The following is a 23,908-nucleotide window of genomic DNA, read 5'->3' on the forward strand; positions in this document are numbered from 1 at the left end:
CCACTGCAACGGAGACAGCCAAGATTATGACTGAGCAGGTCTTCAGACTCCACGGCATACCTTGCGAGATCGTGTCAGATAGGGGCCCTCAGTTCATTTCGCGAGTGTGGAGGTCGTTCTGCACCGCTCTCGGGGCTAAACCCTGCTTGAGCTCAGGATTTCATCCACAGACGAATGGGCAGGCCGAACGGCTCAACCAGGAACTGGAGGCCACCCTCCGTTGTGTCGCTGCCTCCAACCCCGCCTCATGGTCCTCGTTGCTGCCATGGGCAGAATACGCTCACAATTCGCTTACGTCTTCTGCTACTGGCCTCTCGCCTTTCGAGGCCTCCATAGGTTACCAGCCGCCTCTCTTCCCCGACCAGGAGGCCGACCTCGAGGTTCCCTCGGTCCAACACCATCTCCGACGTTGTCAGCGGGCGTGGAGGTTGACCCGTCGGTCGTTGTGCCGGTCCGTTGCTCGCCAGTGCCTGTACGCGGACCGTCGCCGCAGGGAAGCCCCTGCCTACTCCCCTGGGCAGAAAGTGTGGTTGTCTGCTAAGGACGTTCCCCTCAAGGTGGCATCCCGTAAGCTGGCCCCGCGTTTCATTGGACCCTTCAAGGTGGAGCGGGTCCTCAGCCCTTCTGCGCTGCGGTTGAAGCTGCCTTCCTCGCTGCGCATTCACCCGACCTTCCACGTCTCCCAGGTCAAGCCGGTGGTCGTGAGTCCGTTGTGCCCTCCTTCCGCTCCCCCTCCTCCCGCCCGGCTCGTGGATGGGCATCCTGCCTTCGCGGTCCGGCGCATTCTGGACGTCCGTCGGCGGGGACGGGTCCGGCAGTTCTTGGTGGACTGGGAGGGTTATGGGCCTGAGGAGCGGTCCTGGGTGTCTCGTTCCTTGATTTTGGATCCTGCTTTGCTTTCTGCTTTTTACGGGGCTCGACGCGGGCCGCGGGTGGCTCGGTCGCCGGGGGTCGACCCTTGATGGGGGGGTAGTGTCGTGGTCTGGGTGGTTTTCCACAGCATCAGCTCCTCCCCACTGGGTGGAGTCTTTGTTGTTCCTCACCTGATGGCAATCGGACCAGCAGTATTTATGACCGGCGCACTCAACTGGTCTTCGCCAGATTATCTGCCAACTTTAGTCAGTTCTCGGCCTCACGTCCATTCCTTGGTGACTCATCAGATGTATTAACCATATCTCTGTTTTTCTCGTCAGCCGCGAAAACCCACCTACCAAGCTCTCCTGGAAACCAGTTTGCTGCCGCCGGTAATCCCTCTCCGTGTCGGAGCTGCCATTCTTTCCTGCCTGCCTCCCTGCATTGCATGCAGTACCCACCTGGACCTCTCCTGCCTCCCCCCTCCACGCAACCCTCACCTGCAAGTTTTGCCCTGGCCCGCCACAGTTTCCCCTGCCCAGTACCTGCACTCAGTTATCCCTGCCGTCTAGTTATCATCACAGTATCTTCTCTCGCCTCAGACATCTAGTTTATGTTCATTGATTCTAGTCTGCACTTTCTGTTAGCCTTTGAGCATTGTAAAATAAATATCTCTTTTCGTTACACCTCACCCCTGGCCTCCGGTTTTGAATCTGCACTTGAGTCCCTTCCATTTCCACGGGCCACTGCGCCTGACAGTTTCTGCTCGTTTATGTATCTGTAATACATCCCTACAGTATGTGCTGAACAACACAACGCACCTCTCGTGTAGCTTCAGCAGACTGGCAGCGATTACAGCAGCCAGCCTCACCTAACTGGCCAGACTGGAGAGAGGGGGGGGCATCTGACATTTGAGCCAAGTGGAATGATACATATAAACACTATTTTATACAGTCACTGATGCAAACTTATTCTGTTGGGTCGAATACTTGCTGGGAATGCAGATTTTGACCTGTTGATTAGGACGTTTTTGTTAAATACTGCATAAGTGGTGAGTGTGGACGCTTCATCTCTTTGCTCTTGAATGCTTTGCTTCTTATATTGATTTTTATTGATTTTTATGCTGATTTTTTCCCTTTTTTCCGTGTGAGCTTACCTGCGATAACTTCTGGACACTTGTAGATCATTAGGACTAGAGTGTTCTTAACAGAAACAGCAACATTTTATGGTTACCTTGTCCTCAGCGCTCCGTGTGTCTGTGGCCTAGACACAGCTGAAGCCTGATTACAGCGTCTGGGCACCGAGCAGCCTCAATAGCCTGGAAAGGTGCTAACCGCTAGGCTAACTAGCAACAAGATGCCTTCCCTCTCCACAGATGACTACCACAGCCTCCTGCAGAAGATTGCAGTACTGGAGACAAAAATTCATCGCTTAGAAGTAAACGTGGAGGTAAATGGACTGTGTGGAAATGAAACAACCTTGCCTTTGATTCAAAACAATGGCGATGAGCAAGCTAGTACACAGCTAAGGAGCACAGATAACATGACCAAGAAAGTAGACTCTGTGCATTATTATAAATCCTCAAGTGATAATCCCCCCTTAGACTGTCTTGGTGCAAAACCAAGACATAAATCATGTCTCCTGGAAGGGGGAGGACGTATCACAGGCAGGGCACAGCAAGCTGAAATCTCTGAAACCGACTGGCCTTCACTTCCTACGAGACAGAGAAGCTCTTCTACCCCTGTATACGGGAGGAAACAGGACTGGACAACCGTGAATAGGAAGGTTAACAACAAACCTCCAAAACAACTGAATGTGAAACTGCAGAACAGATTTGCTCCACTATCAAAGGACCCTGGATCTATATCGGACAACCATCCATCTAAAAGCAGCGAAATAAGGTCTGAAAATCTGTTGAAAAGTGAAAGGCCACAGGGAAAGCTAAAGGCTAGGCCTGAAACTCTGATTGTGGGTGACTCTGCCGTAAAGGATGTACAAAGGATGTGCGGTAAGAACACTAAAGTCCTCTGCTTTCCTAACGATATGGTCAACAACCTGAAGGAGAGAATTCTTCAAATTGCAGATGAATATCCAACTGTGACAAACATTGTTCTGCATACAGGGTCAAACGATGTGTCCAAACAACAGTCGGAGGTTCTGAAACGGGACTTTACTGGATTATTAAATACTGTAAACTCTCTGAATGCAGCTGTATTCATCAGTGGACCTGTACCGCCGGTCAGAGGAGGAGACGAGAGATTCAGCAGGTTGTTTACACTGAATAAATGGCTTATATCAGCATGTGCTGACCACTCAGTGCATTTTATCGACAACTTTAATATTTTTTGGGAACGCAGGCATCTGTTCAAAGCAAATGGATTTAATTTTAACAAGTCAGGGGTGAAACTGTTCACCTCCAACTTGTTTTATTCCATACGTCATCCATCCGTGCTTGGTGCCAAGGCTGAGATAAACGAGGAGTTATCTCATAAAGAGGAACAAACAGTACTCCAAGAACAGACAAAGCCCAGCAGAAACCTTGAGGAGGAGCTCCATTTGCCCCCACCCGGGAAGAGCCTCAGAAAGGAGAGACATCCATGGCATCTGAGGAAGAGCCTCAGAAAGGAGAGACATCTAAGGCAAGAAGAGGGGTCCCTATTTGCCTCCAACTCTCTCAACAACACCAACGACCAGGACAAGGGACCACGACCTTCCCCAGTCCCCCAAACCCCTGACAGGCCATCACCCTCCTCCCCCTCCCTTTCTCCCTCCTCCCCACACCTGAAATTCACTGAGGAGATGATGGAGCGGGTCAATGCTGGGCTCAGATCTACCCCCCGTCCCAATCCCTTTTTGTCCCCCATAAACCCCCCACCAGAGCGGCCAAAGGTTCGCCATCGAGCCCCACCCTCAACAGAGCAATCGAAGTCACATTGCCCAGCCTCGCCCCCCTTAGTTCCTCTTCATGCCCTGTCTCCGCAGTTTGATGCGTGATGTGTGAAGGGTCCGGGCTGTGAGGATTATGGCAGTGATGACTTTTCCCAGGAGAAGCTGGGACCCTGTTTACTAGAAGGTTTTAAAATTTCTGTACTTTTAGGTGACAGGAGACATGTGGCCTGGTCAAAACACAGAGAGCTGCACTCTAAAAGATCTTTAAACATAGTAAACATACCTTGTGTGCCACAGACTGCTCCCAAACACGAGGGGACAAGTAATACCTCTAAAACACTTAAGTTGGCTTTATTAAACATTAGATCTCTAGCTGGGAAAACATTTTTAATTAATGATTTAATCACTGAGCACAGCCTTGATTTTATGTTTTTAACTGAAACTTGGTTGGACCAAAGTAACAGTGGAGCTGTTCTCATCGAGACGACCCCTCCTAACTACAGTTTTATCAGTGAGGTCAGGGCGAGCAGGAGAGGAGGAGGGGTTGCTGTCTTATTTAATGAATCATTTCAATGTAAGCAGCTATCTCCTGGAAGTTTTCAGTCTTTTGAATATGTAGCTTTACAGCTGAAGGCCCCATCCAAAGTTGTGTTTCTTAATGTTTACAGGCCTCCCAAATACTGCACAGACTTTTTTAATGACCTCAGTGAACTGCTGTCTGTGATCTGTGTTGATTTCGACTGTGTAATTATTGCTGGGGATTTTAACATTCATGTGGACAACCCTCAGGACAAAGGGACTAAAGACCTGAGTAACACTCTGGGCAACTTTGGGCTGACTCAGCATGTAACAGAGGCCACACATAATAGAGGACACACTCTTGACCTACTGATCTCCAAAGGCCTGAGCATTTCAAAGGTTACTGTGTCTGATGTGGGCCTGTCTGATCATTACTGTGTTTTCTTTGAAAGTAAAATCTCAGCCCACACAAATATATCAACAACAGTGATCACAAAACGGTGTATAACTGAACACAGTAGTGAGATCTTTAACCAGGTCTTCCCATTAACACCTGACCTGTCCAGAGGGTCAGTCAATGAGCTCGTCAATAGCTTCAATGCTAACATGTTAAATGTAATGGACACTATTGCTCCCATTAAGGTGAAGGTTATCTCTGGAAGGAAAAAGTCTCCATGGAGAAACTCCACACTGGTGAAAAATGAAAAAAGAGAGTGTAGGAAAGCTGAGCGCAGATGGAGAAAAACAAACCTCCAGGTTCATTATGACATTTATAAAGAGAAACTTCACAATTATAATTTACAACTGAGAAATGCAAGGAGGTCCTACTTCTCTGACATCATCACTAAAAACAGCCATAATGCTCGGGTCTTATTTTCTACAGTTGACAGGCTAACAAACCCTCCTGTGTCAGTGGCAGCTGAACTTCATTCGACCATGGCCTGCAATGACTTTGCCAAATTCTTCACTGAAAAAATCCAAAAAATTAGACAAGCAATTGGTACATCAACAGCAGATCCAGGATATGTACTGTGTCCACCAAAAAACTGTTTAAACACCATGAAACAGTTTCAACCTATTAACAGCAAAGACCTGGAGGACATCTTAGGTCAACCGAACTCCTCCTCCTGCTGTTTAGATGTCCTGCCAACAAGTTTTTTCAAAAAGGTCTCAAAGACTTTAGAGTCAGACCTGTTACAGATCGTCAACTTTTCTTTATTATCAGGTGTGTTTCCAGAATCACTAAAAACTGCTGTAATCAAACCTATACTGAAAAAGGACAATCTTGACAAGACACAAATGAACAACTACAGGCCGATCTCAAATCTCCCGTTTTTAAGTAAGATCATTGAAAAAGCAGTTTCTCAACAGCTCAGTTACTTCTTAAAACAGAATAATTGCTACGATGCCTTCCAGTCAGGTTTTAGACAGAACCACAGCACTGAAACCGCTCTGACCAAAGTGTTTAATGACATATGTCTGAATACAGACAGTGGAAAAATGTCAGTCCTAGTTTTACTGGATCTCAGTGCAGCATTTGATACAGTTGACCACAACATATTACTCAAACGACTGGAGAACTGGACAGGTCTTTCAGGAACTGTACTAAACTGGTTCAAAACATACGTAGAAAACAGGAAATACTTTGTATCAATAGGTAACTTCACATCTGAGCAGACAAGTATCACATGTGGAGTTCCCCAAGGTTCCATCTTGGGACCCCTTCTGTTTAACATCTACATGCTCCCACTGGCACAGATTATAAACAACAACAAAATAAACTATCACAGCTATGCAGATGACACACAAATATATATCACAATGTCACCAGGAGACCGAGGCCCTGTACAGGCTCTTGGTAAATGCATTGAGGAAATCAATGACTGGTTGTGCCACAATTTTCTCCAGCTAAACAAAAACAAAACTGAGGTAATAGTCTTTGGCGCCAAAGAAAAACGATTACAGGTCACCAGAGAACTTCAATCTATACATCTAAAAACCACAAACCAGGCGAGAAATTTGGGTGTAGTGATGGATGCAGACCTAAACTTAGAAAAACACATTAAGACAATAACAAAGTCAGCTTACTATCACCTCAAGAATATATCAAGGATAAAAGATCTGATGTCTCAACAGGACCTGGAAAAACTAGTCCATGCATTCATCTTTAGTAGGCTTGATTACTGTAACAGCATCTTTACAGGTCTACCTAAAAAATCAGTCAGACAACTACAGCTCATTCAGAACTCTGCTGCTCGAGTCCTCACTAAGACCAAAAAAGTGGACCACATCAGTCCAGCTCTGAGGTCTTTACACTGGCTGCCTGTCCGTCAGAGGATAGACTTTAAAGTTCTGATGCTGGCCTATAAAGCTCTGAATGGTTTAGGACCAAAATACATCAATGACCTCCTGACCCAGTATGAACCATCCAGATCCCTCAGGTCATCTGGATCCGGTCTTTTATCAGTTCCCAGAGTCAGAACCAGACACGGAGAAGCTGCATTCAGCTTTTATGCTCCTTATATCTGGAACAAACTCCTAGAAAGCCTCAGATCAGCTGAAACACTCAGTTTATTTAAATCCAGGTTGAAGACTCACCTGTTCTCAGCTGCATTTGAATAAAGCACCAAATCCACACTTTAAGCTTAAATTTCAAAACTTACATTTAACTACTGATTTTATCTACTGTTCTGATTTTATCTGTTTTGATTTTATATACTGTTGTTTGTTTGTTTGTTTGTTAATTAGTTAGTTAGTTTATTTGCTTGTTTTAATCAATTTTAAATCATGCTTTTTATTTGTTCTTGTTTCTAATGTCTCTGTAAAGCACTTTGAATCACCTTGTTGTTGAATTGTGCTATACAAATAAACTTGCCTTGCCTTGCCTTGCCTTGCCTAATGGGAAAATTTTTTATTCACAAATGCAGATACTTTAAAGCTAAACCTTGTATAAACAGATGGCTGAATGACTTTAAACTCGGGGTTAAATCACTGAAACTTGTGAATACTAAGAAAGCCCATAAACTTGTTGTTTTATTTAAAGAGTTTAATCTATGTTAAAAAAAACAAACAAAAAAACCCCCTCCCTTTTTTATAATCATGACTGCCCTTTTTTGCTCATGTTATTTTTTGCCTTTGGTTCAAATCCTTCAATGACTTTTCTTTCTTTTTGTACTAACTCTTTTAGCTTTGTGCTTATTGTTTTTTGTTTGTTTGTTTGTTTGTTTGTTTGTTTGTTTGTTTGTTTTTTTCTTGCTATAATGCTCAACCGAGGATGTAACATAATCGGATTAATGACGGTGCCTTGTATGTTATACTGTTGTTTAAGTCTTTAAAAAACAACTTGTTGGGTGTGACTACGTATTCTTCTTCCTTTAGTATTTCCGCCCCCTGTCGAACCTCCAGGAAACTGCAGGTCTTCCTGATCGTTGACAGATGTTTAGTGAATAACAGAAACACACAGTATTAAAGATTTATACCGTCTGTGGTAAATTACAGCTTAAGAGTGTTCAGTCAGACATAAGTAGCTCTAGTTAGCATGTGAATGTGATGCTTACTTTGGATTATGGAACTTTTTATTATTATTAACGGATTCAGTATTTATTAAACTCGGTGTATCCGTTGTTGCTTTGGAGATGCAGAGACTGATTAAAGAGACACGACGTCACTCTTTCTACTCATACCTGAGCCAAAGGTAACGTTGATGGAAAGGCGGTAACATCTATTTCAACTCGGTTTATTTCTATGGCGCAAAATTAGAACAACAGTCGCATCAAGGCGCCTCCGTTATTCAGGCGGGCTGACAGCTGGGAGGAGAGAGACGCAGAAAAGCGGAAGTTTTTCCGCCTCAGCGTTTACAGAAAGTGAGAGAAAGCAGCGGGAGAACAGTGCCTCACACTAAGCTGCTTCACAAACACTGAAGAATGATTTTCCATCAGCAGTGATTCCTGGTGTTCACATTTTACATGAAGTATTGAAGGTAAGCGCGGCATTAAGTTCTGCTTCCTCCTGGAAGTTCACATTCGTAGTTCTGCTTCCTTGTTGGAGTTGTTTTCATGTGTGTGTAACAGGGAATGAGATACAATAATAAGTTATATTAGATCATGTGACTGTTGCTGGTTTGAAGCAGAGGTGCAGAGCTCTGTGGGAAAGAACCGGAGGTCTCGGTCACGGTAGAGTTCTGGTTGTGGCGGTTTCAAAAGGCCACGATAGTCACGTGATCTTAACCCTAGAACACTATCGCTATAAACAGCAACACAATCACTAATGCCGGGTGATTTTTACCCGATATAATATGACCAACAAAAAGTACTTGTCATCAAAATATATCAAAATTTTACAACACATGACAAATTAGAGTTGTCTTCTTTTACTTTCAACTGTGCCATGTCTAACAAAATGAAAAAAGTGTCATGTGGGGACCCTAAAATAATGCTCCAAAATCACAGAAAAATTAGGGCAAAGAACAACAAAATTCCTAAAAAAGATAATGACACTGGAAAGCTGGTCTTTGGTCCACCCATTCCTGGGACATTTGAGACTTCCCTGGTGAAGGCACAGTCTCCTCGACACACTAACAGCTGCAGGAGAGAGAAATCATGTAAATGCTGAAAATCAAATAGCGATAGTATTCTAGGGTTAAAGTTATCTGTGCGCAGCTTAATCTCTCATCTTCATCAGACACCAGATCTTCCTCACACACTCTGCTTCCTGGATGGTGAATGTCAGAGTCACAGATATAATGACACAATAATTATTATAAATGTTATTTAAAGGTTTGTGTTGTTGTTTTTTTTTACAATAAACAAATAACAGTTTGTTTATTGTGTGTTTCTGACCAGTTCGAATTGAGATTTTTAATTTGTAAAGTTTATATAAACCAGGGATGGATAATTAATTTTACCGGGGAAAACGAGACTGTTGTGCATTGTACTGGTTCTCCAAAAGCTGATTCTGTTCATCTGGTCGTAGCGTTTTGTGGGAGAAACGTTTCGTCACTCATCCGAGTGACTTCTTCAGTCTCAGCTGACTGCAGGTTTCCCCAAATCTTATAAACAGTACATTTGCATAATGACTGAAACCAGCCCAGTGAAGGAACAATGGGCTGGGAGGTCAGTTCCTTAATCATAATTATGCAAATTCTCATGACCATTGATCAACAACCACTGACCAAAACCCACTGATCAAAGACCACTCAGGGCCTTCTTGATGTGCTGTTCTTCTGCCTCCCTGGCCGCTGTGTCAGTGGGGATGGTGTTCGCTCTGTGTTGTAGCGTCCTGATGACTCCCAGTTTGTGCTCCAGTGGATGACGAGAGTCAAACCTTAGATACTGATCTGTATGTGTAGGTTTACGGTACACGTCAGCTTTTAGATGTCCCCCATTACTGATGGAAATCTCACAGTCTAAGAAGGCTAACCTGCCACTTTTCATATCCTCCCTGGTGAATTTGATGTGTCGGTCCACCAAGTTAATGTGATCCGTGAAATGTAGTACGTCCTGGGATTTCATTTTCACCCAGGTGTCATCCACATATCTGAACCAATGGCTTGGTGGTGTTCCAGGGTAGGATAGCAAAGCCCTCTTTTCCACTTCTTCCATGTACAAATTGGCCACGATGGGTGAAACTGGGGAGCTCATGGCACACCCATGTTTCTGCCTGTAGAACTGACCCTTGTATGTGAAGTAGGTGGAATGAAGACACAGTTCCAAAAGCAAACACACTTGGTCGGTGCTGAGAGTGGTCCTGTTGCTGAGGTTGGGGTCATCCTGTAATCTCTTACGGACTACCTCCAACGCTTCCGTGACTGGGATGCAAGTGAAGAGAGATGTAACGTCGTACGAGACCATGGTTTCGTCTGCCTCCATGATGACATCTCTCACCTTCTCAACAAAATCCAGGGTGTTCTGGATGTGGTGTTCAGAGCTGCCCACCAGCGGGTTGAGGATCGAAGCCAGAAACTTGGAGATGTTATAGGTGACAGAGTTGATCATGCAGACAATACTTCTTAAAGGTGCACCCTGTTTATGTATTTTTGGTAAACCATACAGACTTGGTGTCGACTCCCGGGTACAGCCTGTGGTATGAGGTCCTTGTCTTGTTCTAACTGCTTCAGACAGTCTATCACCCTCTTGCTGTAGCCACTTCCTGGGTCTCGTTTCAGGGACTCATAAGTATTTTCATCACTGAGTACTGACAAAATCTTCTCATGATAGTCTTTCTGGTTTAGCAATACTGTGCACCTACCCTTGTCTGCTGGAAGGAGGATAATGTTGTTGTCATCACTAAGTGATGTGAGTGCCTTCCTCTCCTCCATGGGGATGTTGGATGCTGGGGGCTTTGCATTGCTGAGACAGGCCGAAACTTTTGTCCGTAGTTGCTCTGCTTCCACTTCTGCAATATTGTTGTTACGAATTGCTGTTTCTGTGGCTGTGATCAGCTCCACTAGCTTGGAGATTTACTTTCCTGGATGATTGAGAATGCATCAAGACATTGTACTGGTTGATTTATTACTTCACAGTGTAACTTTTTCAGCAGCTATTTAGAAACAACTCAACGTCCTTTTGGGGACAAAAACGAATCCTCTCAATTTTATTCAAGGTTCAAGCTGATGTTTGACGTTCACGTCCAATCACAGTTTTCATTTGGGTGATAGAAAAGTAACAAACGTCCATGTCAGTAATGTTGTCATTAGTGAAATACAAAGCAGTCAGTTTCCATCCATCAAATGAACAAACAGCAGACATGCTGTCCTTCATGTATAATATGATTCCTTCATTTTCCAGGTGGTAACTATGACGACTAAGAAGCTGCTCATTGAAACACTGAACCAGTTGAGTCCAGAGGACTTTGCTGAGTTCAAGTCACTCACTGAACTGGAGAAAGATCTATCATCCGAGCCAAGGGGTCGACTGAAAACAGCAAACACACAGGATGTAGTGGAGCTGATGGAGGAGACGTACAGAGGAGAGAGTGTGGAGGAGACCAGAAAGGCTTTAATGAAGATGAACAGGACTGATCTGGTGCAGAGATTATCAGGTATCACCTCAGGAACCACAAATAAGAGAACAAAGACTTAAATATGTGAGAATACTGCACATAGTTCATCACATTCATATGAAACCAGGTGCTGACTGATAGAAAAATCTCTTGACTCTGTGTTGTGTAGTGAATGATGAACAAAGACGTTTATATTTTCGTGCTGCTTTTTATAACGTGGATTAGAGCAGAATATGTGCAGGTCAGGCAGGCTGGCTCATTACAGGAGGCTCAAACACAGCACACTACAAAATAATAGCAGCTTATAGCCGGTGTGCAGTGATATTATGTGACTGTTTCAGGACTTCACAATTACAACAAACCACTGAAACTCTTCTTATTAACAGTTAGACAGTTACAGAGGTCACATGCTCTGTATAGTGGTCGCACACATGCTGATACCTAATGATCCCACACAGTGCAGTGATCCACTGCCTCTGAGAGAGGGTGCCATTGAGCCAATAAACATCACAAATCCATTGTGGTTATTATGGAATCACACACAACATAAACACTGTTACACAAGCTCAGTTACAGTATTTTGATCAGATCAGAACAAAAACATCCAACATCATTCAACATGGTTGGAAAGTCTTCAAGCAGCTCTACAGGTTATAATTATGTCACTATTAACCCTCATCATACTGACTGAAGTCTGTGGTAGATTTTTGTCATACCTCACAGATGTGTTTTTTTCTGTCATTTAAATTTTTAATGAATTTGTCAGGTTGTTGCTAATGTTTCACACAATTTTCTATTTCTGCTTTGATTGGTGTTTCTTTAAAAATACAAATGTTTTTAGGTGTCAGAGGACTCCAGTCAAACAATTCCACCTTTACAGTTTTAATAAATGGGACTTATTAACTGTATTGTGAATTTATTCAGTTGCAGCTGGTCCTAAATTAAAGTAACACACAGTATCTAGTATCTGTCAGTGTTTATAAAGAAGAAAGACTCAGATTCCATCACTGCCTTCATCGTCTGGATGGGGAACTTTCCAGACTAGAAGTTATGAGAATGTTGGAGACGTAGCTGCATCTACTGTACCTGAGAGAGCTGGAGTTCTCTGGTCACGCAACCCATATCAAGGAAGCATGTAACAGACACGCATGTGCAGCACGCTTTGGAGAGACAAAGCGCTTCATGGTGTCATGACCTCCAGCTCTCACTGGGGCAGTTTGAATCTGAATGTGCAACAAGTGGGTGAAAGTAGCACCTCCAAGTTTTAGGCCATGGTTCTCAGCTGGTAAAGGGTGGAGTGCTCACTCCAGGTCACGGACGAGTTCCCCCATTTGGAGGAGTTTAAGTATCTAAGGGTGTCGTTCACAGGGGAGGGGAGAGTGGAGCAGGAGATTGACAGATAGATTAGTGCTGTGTTTGCAGTGATGTGGATGCTCTGCTGATCTGCCCTGGTGAGGAGAGAGCGGGCCCTGATGTTTTAGATTTGTAGGTGGAGCTATGTTCCTGCCCATGCATATGGTCACAAGCTCTGAGGACTGAAAGAATGAGATTATGGATACAAACAGAAATGAGTTTCCTTTAAGTCTATCTGGGAATGTCCTACCAGGAGGAGGCTGCTGGACAGATCTAGACATGTCTGGCTGATCCTCTGAGTCTTATCCAGTAGATAATGCAGGGTTCTGGAGCCGATGTAGGTGAGGGGACTGGTCCAGCCTCACTGCCTTGACCTGCAAGTGTCTGCCCTACTTTCCCTGATATGAAGAAACCTGAGTAGCCTTGCAGGTCAAATCTCTCTAATCTCTGGTCCAAAGGGCCAGGACTGTCCAGGACTGTCCGCTGAAGTCCATTGAGGATGTTTTGAGGAGAGGATGTTGTCTAACCTAACATTCATCATGGACAGCACCTCCCACTGTCATGGTTCTGGGTCGGTGTGCCAGTGTTTTGAGTTTTGTACTTTTGTTTTCTTAGGATGATTGTGGTTTGGGTTTCAGTTTGTACTTCTAGCTCTTCTGTTCTCCTTGGATTGAGAGTTCTACTGCTTAGGTTTGGGTCCCTGTACCCCCATGTTCTGTGTAGTTTACTTCTGTCCTCCTGTTTGCCTTCTCGTTCCCCAGTCAGTAGTGTCTCATGTTGCTCTTGTCCCTGTACTCAGTGTTCCCTCTGTTCAGTGTCTAGTCTGGGTCTCTGTGTCTGTCGTGTACTTCCTGTTTTACTTTGACAGTCTCTCGTCAGTGTACGTCATGTTGTGTTTGCTCTTTCCCTGTCTCATTGTTACTATTAGTGTCAGCTGTGTTCCCTGTGTGCTCCTACGTCCCTCGTTAGCTTTCTGTGTATTTATGTGCATGTCTCCCTCAGTCCAGTGTTGCGTCATCAATGTCTTCTCCCCGAACCTGTGTGTCTTTCTGTGTTCCCACGGTCTTCTGTTAGTATTCCCAGTTTAGTTCTGTTCCTTTGTGAAACCTGCAATAAAGCAGTGATTTTGAGTTCAGTTCCTGCCTCTGTGAGTTTTGCATTTGGGTCCTCATCTGCCTCCACACAGCCGGTTCATGACACTTTTACACTCACAGCGTAGGAAGGAGCGCTACTGTAGGTCATTCTCAGCAGGTTATCTTACTCATCAGCTTGTTTGTTCACTGTGCATTTCACCAGAATCACACACACACACACACACACACACACACACACACACACACACACACACACACACACACACACACACACACACACACAACATTCTTGTACATTTCTCTGTACACTTTTATACATATTTCTGTTCATTGTTACCTGTATATACGAACTTCAGTTGCTCATATATATATATATGAGCTGTGTAACACCCAAATTTCTAATTCATGGGAAAATAATGGTCTATTCTATTCTATTCTGTTCTATTCTATTCTATTCTATTTTATTCTGTTATCAGTCACACCTATTGTGGCAGCCTATCTCTCAATCGGCCCCAGGGGAAGAAATGACTTGGAAAGGCTGCAACAACCTATTAGAGCTATTTGGACTAATATAGATTAATACTCATATTTATACCTTTATTGTATGTCCACAGTTTCGATTTTAATTGCAACAGATTTGAGTAAATCCACTTGGCAGGAGCAAAGAAAAAGTGAAAAACTAAAATAATGTAAAAAGAATAATCAAATCACATCAATTGTAATTAATAGTTTACGTTTAATTTTAGTTATTAACTTAATTAACGCACTCCAAGCTAATGCTGATTATGTTCTTATCTTTGGGGGAGAGGTTGGTGGTGAGAGAGGCACTTCCAGCATGAAGATGTGTTCCACCTTCATGGAAACAATCTGAAACGCAGGATTCCTTCATAGATCCCATATCTTCTCAAAGCTACATAATCCACAGGGAAAACCCTGGGAGTCTTGAGAAGCTGCGTTTTATTTGCTCGCTATGTAACCCACAAATATGAGTATTTGCATGACCTCCATAAAGGGAACAAGTAGCTTTGAGAAGAACAGACTGTACGCAGTGAAGGAAGCCACCTGGCGGGACAAGATACTGACATCATCCTGGGAGGGCTGCACTCACATCATATAACCACTCACACTGTATAACCACGCTTGCACAACACACTTTCTAACCATATATAGTAATTTGTCTTAGTTAATACAGCAACGAGCTTTATGAATAGTCATGTGTGTAAACAATAAAAACGACCTGCAGGGGGGAAGCAAGTTGAAGTCGGTTGGAGATCAACTGCTTCCCTCTCGCGAGTGAAAACTTGAGCTGTGTGTGACCTCGTTCCTGAGTGAGTTTCTGTTTATCCAGCAGTATCAGGGGTAAAACTCTGACAGCGCTCTTCTGGACAGAGCTCTCTAATGTTTTCCTGGGATCTGCTGGAGCCACTATGCCACCTGGGTGACGTCCCAGCTGGTATGGCTTCATATTTATGTCTCTCACTCCAAGTTACGGTTGGTTAGCATGGGAGAGGCAGCCTGGGACCCTCATTGGACAGAAACGCCCCGGTGTGGAGTCGACTCCCGTCACGTTCAAAGACATGTAGTGTATATTTATATATGTGTGTGTGTGTGTGTGTGTGTGTGTGTGTGTGTGTGTGTGTATGTGTATATATACACACACATAAAAGTGATCAGCGATCAGAGTATCCTGTGTGTGCTCTCATTCACAAAGTTAGGCCTCTCTCTAAAATCATTATTAACGAGTTAACGAGGTTTAAGTGTCACTTTGATGTGAAATCTTTCATGTTCTAAATCCTCATAAAGCCTGATGATAAAACAGTTTCTAATCTGACTTTTTCTCTTTCTTTTCTCCTCAGACAAACAGTTTCCTCCACTGAGCCAGAGAGTGAGTAACGTCACATCAGTCGACTTCACACAGTTCAGCTTTGATTCAGTAGATGAAGACTGAAAATGATCTTCATCTTAAACACAAATCATATACATGAGATTCAAGCTGCAGCTTTGTCATGTACACATGAGTTTTATACATGATTGGTGTAGAAATATTAAACCTTATTTACATTTTAAAAGCAGATTAAATTCAAGTCTTTCTGTTTATCAGTAAAGATGTGAGCAGTTAAAGCTCCCCTCTGTTTGTAAAATCAGGAGACTCACTGCAGTTTTTGTAGCTCAGTCTTTGACAGAGTTACAGTCAGGCAGTAAAACAGAGTCACAAACCTGTTCATGAAAATTAAATCCTTCAAAAAGAGGAAAAAATGAGCCAAGAAATAAAAAACCAATTCAAGCAGGTACCCACCGAGCACCAGATGTTCATGGAGGTTATTTTCTGCTCTACATCTGGTCGACCGGTCATGACCTTAAAAAGACGCAGCTTTGTGTCTGAAGGTCAAAGGTCATCTTTTCAGGTTTTTAGAAGGAATTGGATTCAAACATGAATTTATTTTTAGCACACTAAAATGTTTCTGTTGATTAAAAATCAAGCAGACATTTGAATGGTGCATCGCTGTCATGTGACCTCTGTTTTTACCAGGTGGAAACGATGGAGTCTCTTATTGAGCTGCTTTTGGAGACACTGGCTGATCTGAGAGGCAGCGAGGTCAGAGACTTCATCGAGATCCTGAGAAGAAAACGTGGCTCAATGAGATCCATGAGTCTGTCTGAGATGTCAGGTCCTGCCGGACATGGTTATATGCCGGACGTGCAGGACGTGCAGGACGTGGTGTTTTTGATGGTGAGGACTTTTGGCCAACAGTCAGTGGAGAAGATCGTGGAGGTTTTAAAGAAGATGAAGAGGACTGATCTGGCTCAGAGGCTGACAGACAGCAGCTCAGAAGCTCAAAGTGAGATAAAGACAAAACATGTTAAAATGATAAAAGTGTTTCTGCTTCAGTTCATATTAGAAACAGTCAGATTTACAGAGCAAAGAGAGCATTGTTGACGAGCAGAAAATGATGTTCAGCAGGTTTAAATGTAACTTTTTTTTGTTGATCTCTGTGTATTTTTTTTAAAGCTCGATTAGCTTTTATTAAACACTTATTTCCATTTCTGTTAATTTCTCTTTTTTCAGACAAACATCTGGATGAACATCTGTCTGCACTGATCCATAAAGTGAGTAACGTCTCATCTGTCTGACTCTGCAGAGTTCAGCTTTGATTCAATAAGATGCAGTTTGAAAATCATAATTTCATCATTTAGATTAAACAGTTGTCACAGAAATGTTTTTAGATTAAAAATCAAAGATTATTAAAAAGTGTGTTTACATAAATACATCTTAATAAATAAGATAATAAAAGAAAACAAAGTGTTTCAGAGAAAACATTGAAAACATTCAAAGTTTAAAACAGCTACAAAAACATAAATCTGTAATTTTCTCAGTGAGGAAACATTTTTTCTTTATGAATGTTTGAATTTTCCAGGTTGCAACAATGGCAGCTGTTACAGATGTGCTTCTAGAAACACTGGAGGATTTGAGTGATCAGGATCTCAACAAATTCAAGTTGTTCCTGCAGTTCACTTGTTTTCAGAAGAGTCTTCCACAAATCAAACTGAATGATGACAGAAGAGAAATAGTGAATGATATGATTGATAAACTTGGTCATCAGTCTGTGGAGGTGATCAGGGAGGTTTTAACAGACATGCAGAGAACTGATCTGGTGCAGAGGCTGTCAGAGAGCAGCTCAGGACTCAAAGGTAAGAGGAAATAATCTGTCAGAGTGTCTGTAATAACTTTAATACATTTTATTTATTCATTAAAGTTTATTTAACCAGGAAAAAATAAACTTGTGACATTAAAAATCTGTTTTACAAGAGTGTCCTGGCCAAGAAGGACAGCTGTACGATAATCATAAACTGCATAAATTAATACAACAGATATGGTGTGATTATTCTTAACTGTGTGTGGAAGGATTTTAAATATAATATTACACCTTACAGTAAAAATTTATTTAAAGAATTAAATCAGAGAAACTCACAACAAGAACTGCATAATATAAACTTTATTATCATTTATAAATGAAAGAATTTGTTTCCTCTGATTTATTTTGGACAGACGTTGATAAATGAACACATTCAGGTTGTACAAACACAGTAAAATTAAACAGATTTGTTTTCATATTTCAATGTTTAAAGTAAAAATATTCAGCTTATTGAATCAGTGACTTTCTTTAGTAAATGTTGTTTTAAAGCTCTTTGAACTTCTTTCCTTTGAAAATATTTTTCTTTGTTTTTTGCATTTTGAGCTCATTAATATCAGTCTTGTGTTGTAAATGGATCTTTATGTTAGCTTTGATTGAAACTCCACTATGGAGACAGACGACCTGTATGAGGTAAATGATTCAAAGTCTTTTCAGTGATTTCTCTGTGATTGTGTAACTATGGCCTCCTCCTGCCTTCAGTCAGCACAGCTGAAAGTGAAATATTAAAGCTTTTTATTGTCAGGACTCAGTGTTATACTCAGGATGAGCACACATAAAGGACACACACAGTGTCTGTGTCATGTAGTTACAGTTTGTATTCAATGTGTTGCAGCTGCAGGATCATCAGCTGAAGGATTTGATGTGGAGGAAACAGAGAAAGGTCAGTGTCCAGAAAACACATGAATCAATAAATACACTCATTGATATGAAGATGAAGAAGATGAAGAAGAAGAATTACTGAATGAAACAGAACTGGATCATTTCCTCACACGTTGATAGTTTCCCATCAAATATGACTTCATGTTAACAAGTTTAATGTTGTTATTAATCCAACTTACAAGGATCATCAGAATGAAATCAAAGCATCAGTTATTTCAAAGTGTCTGATTATTAACACTGATGTTAAATCAGTCATGAATGAAGCTTTTAATCTTTCTTTTCTGTCAGAGAAACACTCTGAGGATGAACGTTGGCCTGCACTGATCCACAAAGTGAGTCATGTCACATCTGTCTGACTTCAGATCATCCAGCTTTCATTTCATAAATACAGGATAGAAATCTTCAATAGAAACAAATGATTTGATTTTGATTGGAAAAGTCAAAGTTTGATAAGTTGAGCGTGTGCAGTGAGGGAGGTCTGCAGCAGGTCAGAAAAGTCCTGAACTTGTTAACAGAAGCAGAATAATTGTTAATCAGCTGTTTGTGATCATTGTGACAAATATGACCAATGACATCATCACCTTATGTGATGGATGATGTCATCTAAACACATCTACATTTGTAAAGTGTTGATGAGAAAACAAACAAACCTGAAAGTGAGAAATGTCACATTTATCTCATGAACATTTTCTTTGAATTTTCCAGGTAGAAACGATGGAGTCTGTTATTGAGCTGCTGCTGGAAACTCTGGATGGTCTCAATGAGCCGGAACTCAGTGAGTTCAACTGGACCCTGCTACAAATTCATCTTCACAAATATGACTCAGTCTTCTCATGGATGTGGTACATGAGGACAGACCTGCAGGACACAGTGTTTATGATGGTGCTGACTTACGGCCAACAGTCAGTGGAGAAGACCATGGAGGTCTTAAAGGTGATGAAGAGGACTGATCTGGCTCAGAGGCTGTCAGACTGCAGCTCACTGCCTCGAAGTAAGACAACAAAATCAAAACTCATTAAAGTCATAAAACTGTTTTCATGTCTCATAAACGTCTGACTAAAGTCTTCTTTGACTTTATAAATAATATTTGTAATAAAGACAAAAAACACATCTTTAAAACATATTTTATGGCTGTTCTGGAAAAATCTACTTCAATAAATACATAAAAATGAGACCAGATTAAATCCAAATACTTTGTGAGGAGGAGTAAAAATGACTCCTTCATACTGTTTATTATTGCTGAGGAGGTTTCAGTGTAATTCTGCATATTGTCCATTTTTCCAAAGTCATATTTCCTGAATAATTGTCAGTTAGTTGTTAAATGTGTTTGTCATGAGTGACTTTGAGCACTTTTCTCCTCAGAGAAACACTCTGTGGATGAACGACGCTCTGCACTGATCCACAAAGTGAGTCATGTCACATCTCTGATTCAGTACAAGACAGCAGGCTGAAAGTCAGAGGACTAAAGTATCATCAGTTCTCATGTTGACTCATTTTTCTCATGATTTCTGCTGGATGTTTGTGACAAACTGAAGCTTCATTCAGTTTGACTTCTTCAGCAGTAATTTTCTGCAACACTAATGTCAGGATGTCTTTACCACTGAGGATGAGCTGAGGAAGTGTCAGCATGTACATTTGTCCTGACTCTTCAACAGGACAGAGAAATCTGAAAACATCAAACACTTTCAGCTTAAACAGGAAACTTTATTCTACTTACAAATATTAATAAAGAATGAAAGATGATGTGAAATCAGGGAAAGATTCTTGATGGATATATTTCAGTTTTTATCTGCACAGTGAGAGAAGAACTGCAGCCTGTAAAGAAAAAGTATTCAAACCCATAAAAGTGGATCACAGTTTTATATTTTCTTCATTTTTTTCATAAACGTACCGCAACTAGTAAATAGATGCTTGTGTTTGGCTAAATAAATATGTGACCCCGTGATTGTGTTTATTGTTCCAGGCGGCAACAATGGCAGCTGTTAAACATCTGCTTTTAGAAACTTTGAATGATCTGAGTGATGAGGAGCTCAAGACATTTAAGAGGCTCCTGCAGACGATCCTTCCTTGGAGGAATCTGTCATTCTTCTCAAACAGGTTGAGTCAGTCATCAACCAGAGCAGATATAATGAATCTGATGGTGGATGAACTTGGTCATCAGTCTGTGGAGGTGACCAGAGAAGTTTTCATGCACATGAACAGAACTGATCTGGTGCAGAAGTTACCAGAGAGCAGCTCAGCATCCAGAGGTAAGACCAACATGCATGAGTGTAAACTCTGTGTCATCAACAGGTTTTTGTGTTGCTGGTGTCATGGTGGTGCAGTGGTTAGCACTGTGTCCTCACAGCATGAAGGTTGTGTGTTTGAGCCTCCTGGTTGGCTGGAACCTTTCTGTGTGGAGTTTGCATGTTCTCCCTGTGCCTGCATGCTTTTCCTCAGAGTGCTCTGGTTTCCAGTCCAAACACATGCTTGTTGGCTTTATTGCTGGTTCTAAATTAAATGTGGGTGTGAAAGGTTGTCTGTCTGTTTAAAACCTGAGGTGGACAGGTGTACCCTCTCTCATTATCACAGCTGGGAACCCCCAGTTACTTTGGTTGGACAGGATGGAGGGTTTCTTTGTTGGGTTCTTATGTCATTTTATTTAGTTTCACATGATTTTCTCTTTTAAATCATCTGTGTCGTCTGAAGGCTGATTCTACTTGGATGTGTGATGATGTTTGAATCCTCAGAGTTGATGGTAAATGTCTTTCCTCCTCAGAGAAACACTCTGTGGATGAACATGGAGCTGCACTGTTGAAGAGAGTGAGTGTGACTTTAACTCAGCTTTTACAAAAAATAGTTTTTAGTATTGATAGAAATGAAATAATGTTTTCTTATGAAACTTGAAGTTTTGCAGTTCATAAAGAGAGTGAAGTAAATATCAAAACCGCCAGCTGTCTCTTCAGTGATTATTCTAAAACATATAAATATTCATGAAGACATCTTTTTTTTTATTAATATTTGATATTTCTACTACAGTTTCTCTGGAAATTAAATAAAAATAAACTTTTAAATTGTCCAACAGAGATATTATACAGTAACTTAATACATTGTTTTGGTTTTACAGGAAAAAGAACAGGAAGCTGTCAGACAGATTCTCTTGGAAACACTGAATGAATTCAGTCAAAAGGATCTCGGAAAATTCAAGCAGTTGCTGCCGTTCACGTGCTTTAAGATGAGCCTGCCACAAATGGAGAGGTACTGGTGTCAAAACAGAACAGAAGACCTTGTGTATGTGATGGTGGATAAACTTGGTCATCAGTCTGTGGAGGTGACCATGGAGGTTTTAACAGACATGAACAGACCTGATCTGATGCTGAGGCTGTCAGAGAGCAGCTCAGGTGAGACCAAACAAAGTTTAATAAACAGATTTTCATAATTTACAATAAACTTGTTTAAACAACTTCTAATCAACAAACATTAAAATAAACAGGAAACACAACAGACGTCCAAAAATAACTTTGCATAAATGATCAGAGCTGAATCCAACCTTTCTCTCTGTCTCTGTCTTGTTCTGACATCACTGGTGAGAATATTTGGATTCATCAGCTTTTGATCATCTTAGACGTCACTCAGCTGCACGTCCTGCTGAACATGTTGTTCTGATGTTGAAGCAGCACTGCACAGCATAAAGTGATCAAACAGCAAACATGTGGACAGTTAGAGGATGATTTTATATGTCAGCATAACATCATTCATTTGAATTCTTTGTGTCTCAACAAGGACGAAAAACTGAAAGAAGTTCAGAGCTTGAAGGTTGTCAGAGCCTGACGGTAATCCCTTCCATTCATCCATTTATTGCTAAAGTTTCTTTCTTTATAAACATGTGTACTTATTGACTAAAGAGACTGTCCTCTGCAGCAGGACCGCAGTGATTGGACTAAACTTGAACCTGAGGTGAACAGTACAGATGCAGACGAGGCTCCAACTTACAGGTAAATCAACTTCCTGAATGCTGCAGCACAGCAAACTGGAACTACAGGAAACAGTTCAGCTTTGGATTTATTCCCAGAGGAAATTCTTCATTTTGCATCCGATTCACACGACTACTCTCTGTGTTTCCATTCACTCTGTTGTTCCTTCATGAGTGTGTATTTAATTCCTGTTTCAGCCTTCAGTCTGCAGCAGGACACTTTGAATGCAGAGTGTCGGGCTTGCGCTGGGTCTGTAAGGGAAAGACCAGCTTTCAGTACCAGTTTAGATCTTGGGAGGGACACATGGAGAGGATGGAGAGCAGACAATACATGCCTGCAGGTCCTCTGATGGACGTCACAGTCACTGCTGGGGAGTTAAATGAAGTTCACCTGCCACACTGGATCTGCATCGGTAAGAGGACATGAAGGAAGACTTTCAGATGTTTGACATTTCTGACAGTGAGCGCACAAACTGTTATAAACTGTTCTTCTCACCATGTTTGTGTTGTTGTGTTCTCCTGCAGATGACATCCCTGACATATTGGACACGTTTGCAGTCCTTCACATAGATGACTGTGGAGATGTTGTGGAAAAAGTGTCTGAGGTCACACCAACACATGTCAAGTTAACTGAGCCAAATTTCTCGATAATAGGGGCCCTGATACGTTTATTCTTTCCTTTGAAAATCAGCTGTTACACGTTGATGTACTATAAACCCAACACATCATTTCTTAAACTCCACGTCTATCCAATCCGACAGGATCCTGCTCTGGAACAGGTAACTGAACAGATTCAATGTATTAGGATCAGTGCAGGCAAAGAAAGTCACAGTACGATTGCTTTTATATTTTATACTAGACACAAGGTGAAAAATATTATCTGGGCACACTGACCATTATTTTTAAATATGACATCATACTGACTGCAAACTCAATGATAAAAGTGTAATAAGCTAAAATGATCATTATCCTAACAGTTCATCATGAATTTATTTTGCGATTTTAAATCCAAACTGAATTTTAAAATCTTCAGCTGCTGATGACTGATATCATCTGATAACAGGGAATAGACAAGGAAGAATCCTCAGATGGATACAAAAGAATCAAGAAACCACACCCAGACAAGTACCTGCAAACTGAGCGTACTTTCAGCCTCAGAGCCGACAACACAAGTGCAAAAATTCAACCAAAGGTAAAGTTTGTGCTACATGTGAGAGAGTATAACACCCCTGCCTGTGCCATCTTTTTGATTGATGGCCCCACTCTTGACCTTTTGACCCTACCGGAAGTACTCCGGAAGTGACTAATCGAATCCAGATGTGTGTAATATGGAATCCATTAGACACTTCCGGAGTACCCCCCTCCCCCACAGGATGCAATTCGTCGCGCTTATGGATCATATTACACACATCTGGATTCGATTAGTCACTTCCGGAGTACTTCCGGTAGGGTCAAAAGGTCAAGGCTGGGGCCATCAATCAAAAAGATGGCACAAGCAGGGGCGTTATACGCGTGTGTGTGTGTGTGTGTGTGTGTGTGTGTGTGTGTGTGTGTGCGTGCGTGTGTGTGTGTGTGTGCGTGTGCGTGTGCGTGTGTGTGTGTGTGTGCGCTCACAGAGGTATTTTAAAGTTCCTTTGTTTTGTTTTTCAAACACAGGAGTTAACCCTCAGATACAA

The 23,908-nt window shown here is 41.9% G+C and overlaps 2 protein-coding genes across 3 annotated transcripts; both read left to right on the top strand.

Moving 5' to 3' along the window:
- Window positions 1–1,909: 1,909 nt before the first annotated feature.
- LOC309717726 (uncharacterized protein) lies at window positions 1,910–7,135 on the top strand. The gene is made up of 2 exons (XM_082552503.1): window positions 1,910–2,860; window positions 2,975–7,135. The coding sequence occupies exons 1-2, from the start codon at window positions 2,209–2,211 to the stop codon at window positions 3,844–3,846; spliced, it is 1,524 nt and encodes a 507-aa protein (XP_082408629.1). The 5' UTR covers window positions 1,910–2,208; the 3' UTR covers window positions 3,847–7,135.
- A 534-nt stretch (window positions 7,136–7,669) lies between these two features.
- LOC309717169 (uncharacterized protein) lies at window positions 7,670–23,398 on the top strand. Of its 2 annotated transcripts, XR_014279636.1 has the most exons (19): window positions 7,670–8,239; window positions 11,046–11,298; window positions 15,563–15,591; window positions 16,237–16,546; window positions 16,774–16,814; window positions 17,123–17,396; window positions 18,234–18,281; window positions 18,569–18,612; window positions 18,986–19,271; window positions 19,643–19,686; window positions 20,244–20,529; window positions 21,039–21,082; window positions 21,387–21,660; window positions 22,043–22,092; window positions 22,181–22,254; window positions 22,431–22,645; window positions 22,758–22,837; window positions 22,924–23,011; window positions 23,296–23,398. XR_014279636.1 is itself a non-coding variant. In XM_082551522.1 (18 exons), the coding sequence occupies exons 2-18, from the start codon at window positions 11,055–11,057 to the stop codon at window positions 22,945–22,947; spliced, it is 2,367 nt and encodes a 788-aa protein (XP_082407648.1). In that variant the 5' UTR covers window positions 7,670–8,239; window positions 11,046–11,054; the 3' UTR covers window positions 22,948–23,204. The 2 variants fall into 2 exon arrangements, 1 of the variants encoding a protein (XP_082407648.1); XM_082551522.1 differs by lacking the exon at window positions 23,296–23,398 and having other exon boundaries at window positions 22,924–23,204.
- The last annotated feature ends 510 nt before the right edge of the window (window positions 23,399–23,908 follow it).

This window comes from Aulonocara stuartgranti (assembly GCF_965226115.1).
Source record: "Aulonocara stuartgranti genome assembly, chromosome: 11".
Taxonomy (NCBI): domain Eukaryota; kingdom Metazoa; phylum Chordata; class Actinopteri; order Cichliformes; family Cichlidae; genus Aulonocara; species Aulonocara stuartgranti.

Bases quoted from the DNA above. Each gene is read 5' to 3' on its own strand.
- LOC309717169 (XM_082551522.1), top strand. From the start codon at position 11,055: ATGACGACTAAGAAGCTGCTCATTGAAACACTGAACCAGTTGAGTCCA. The intron at 16,815-17,122 runs GTGAGTAACGTC...TGAATTTTCCAG, and splicing joins TGTCTGCACTGATCCATAAA to GTTGCAACAATGGCAGCTGT. The intron at 22,646-22,757 runs GTAAGAGGACAT...GTTCTCCTGCAG, and splicing joins GCCACACTGGATCTGCATCG to ATGACATCCCTGACATATTG.
- LOC309717726 (XM_082552503.1), top strand. From the start codon at position 2,209: ATGCCTTCCCTCTCCACAGATGACTACCACAGCCTCCTGCAGAAGATT. The intron at 2,861-2,974 runs GTAAGAACACTA...TTCTGCATACAG, and splicing joins GGATGTACAAAGGATGTGCG to GGTCAAACGATGTGTCCAAA.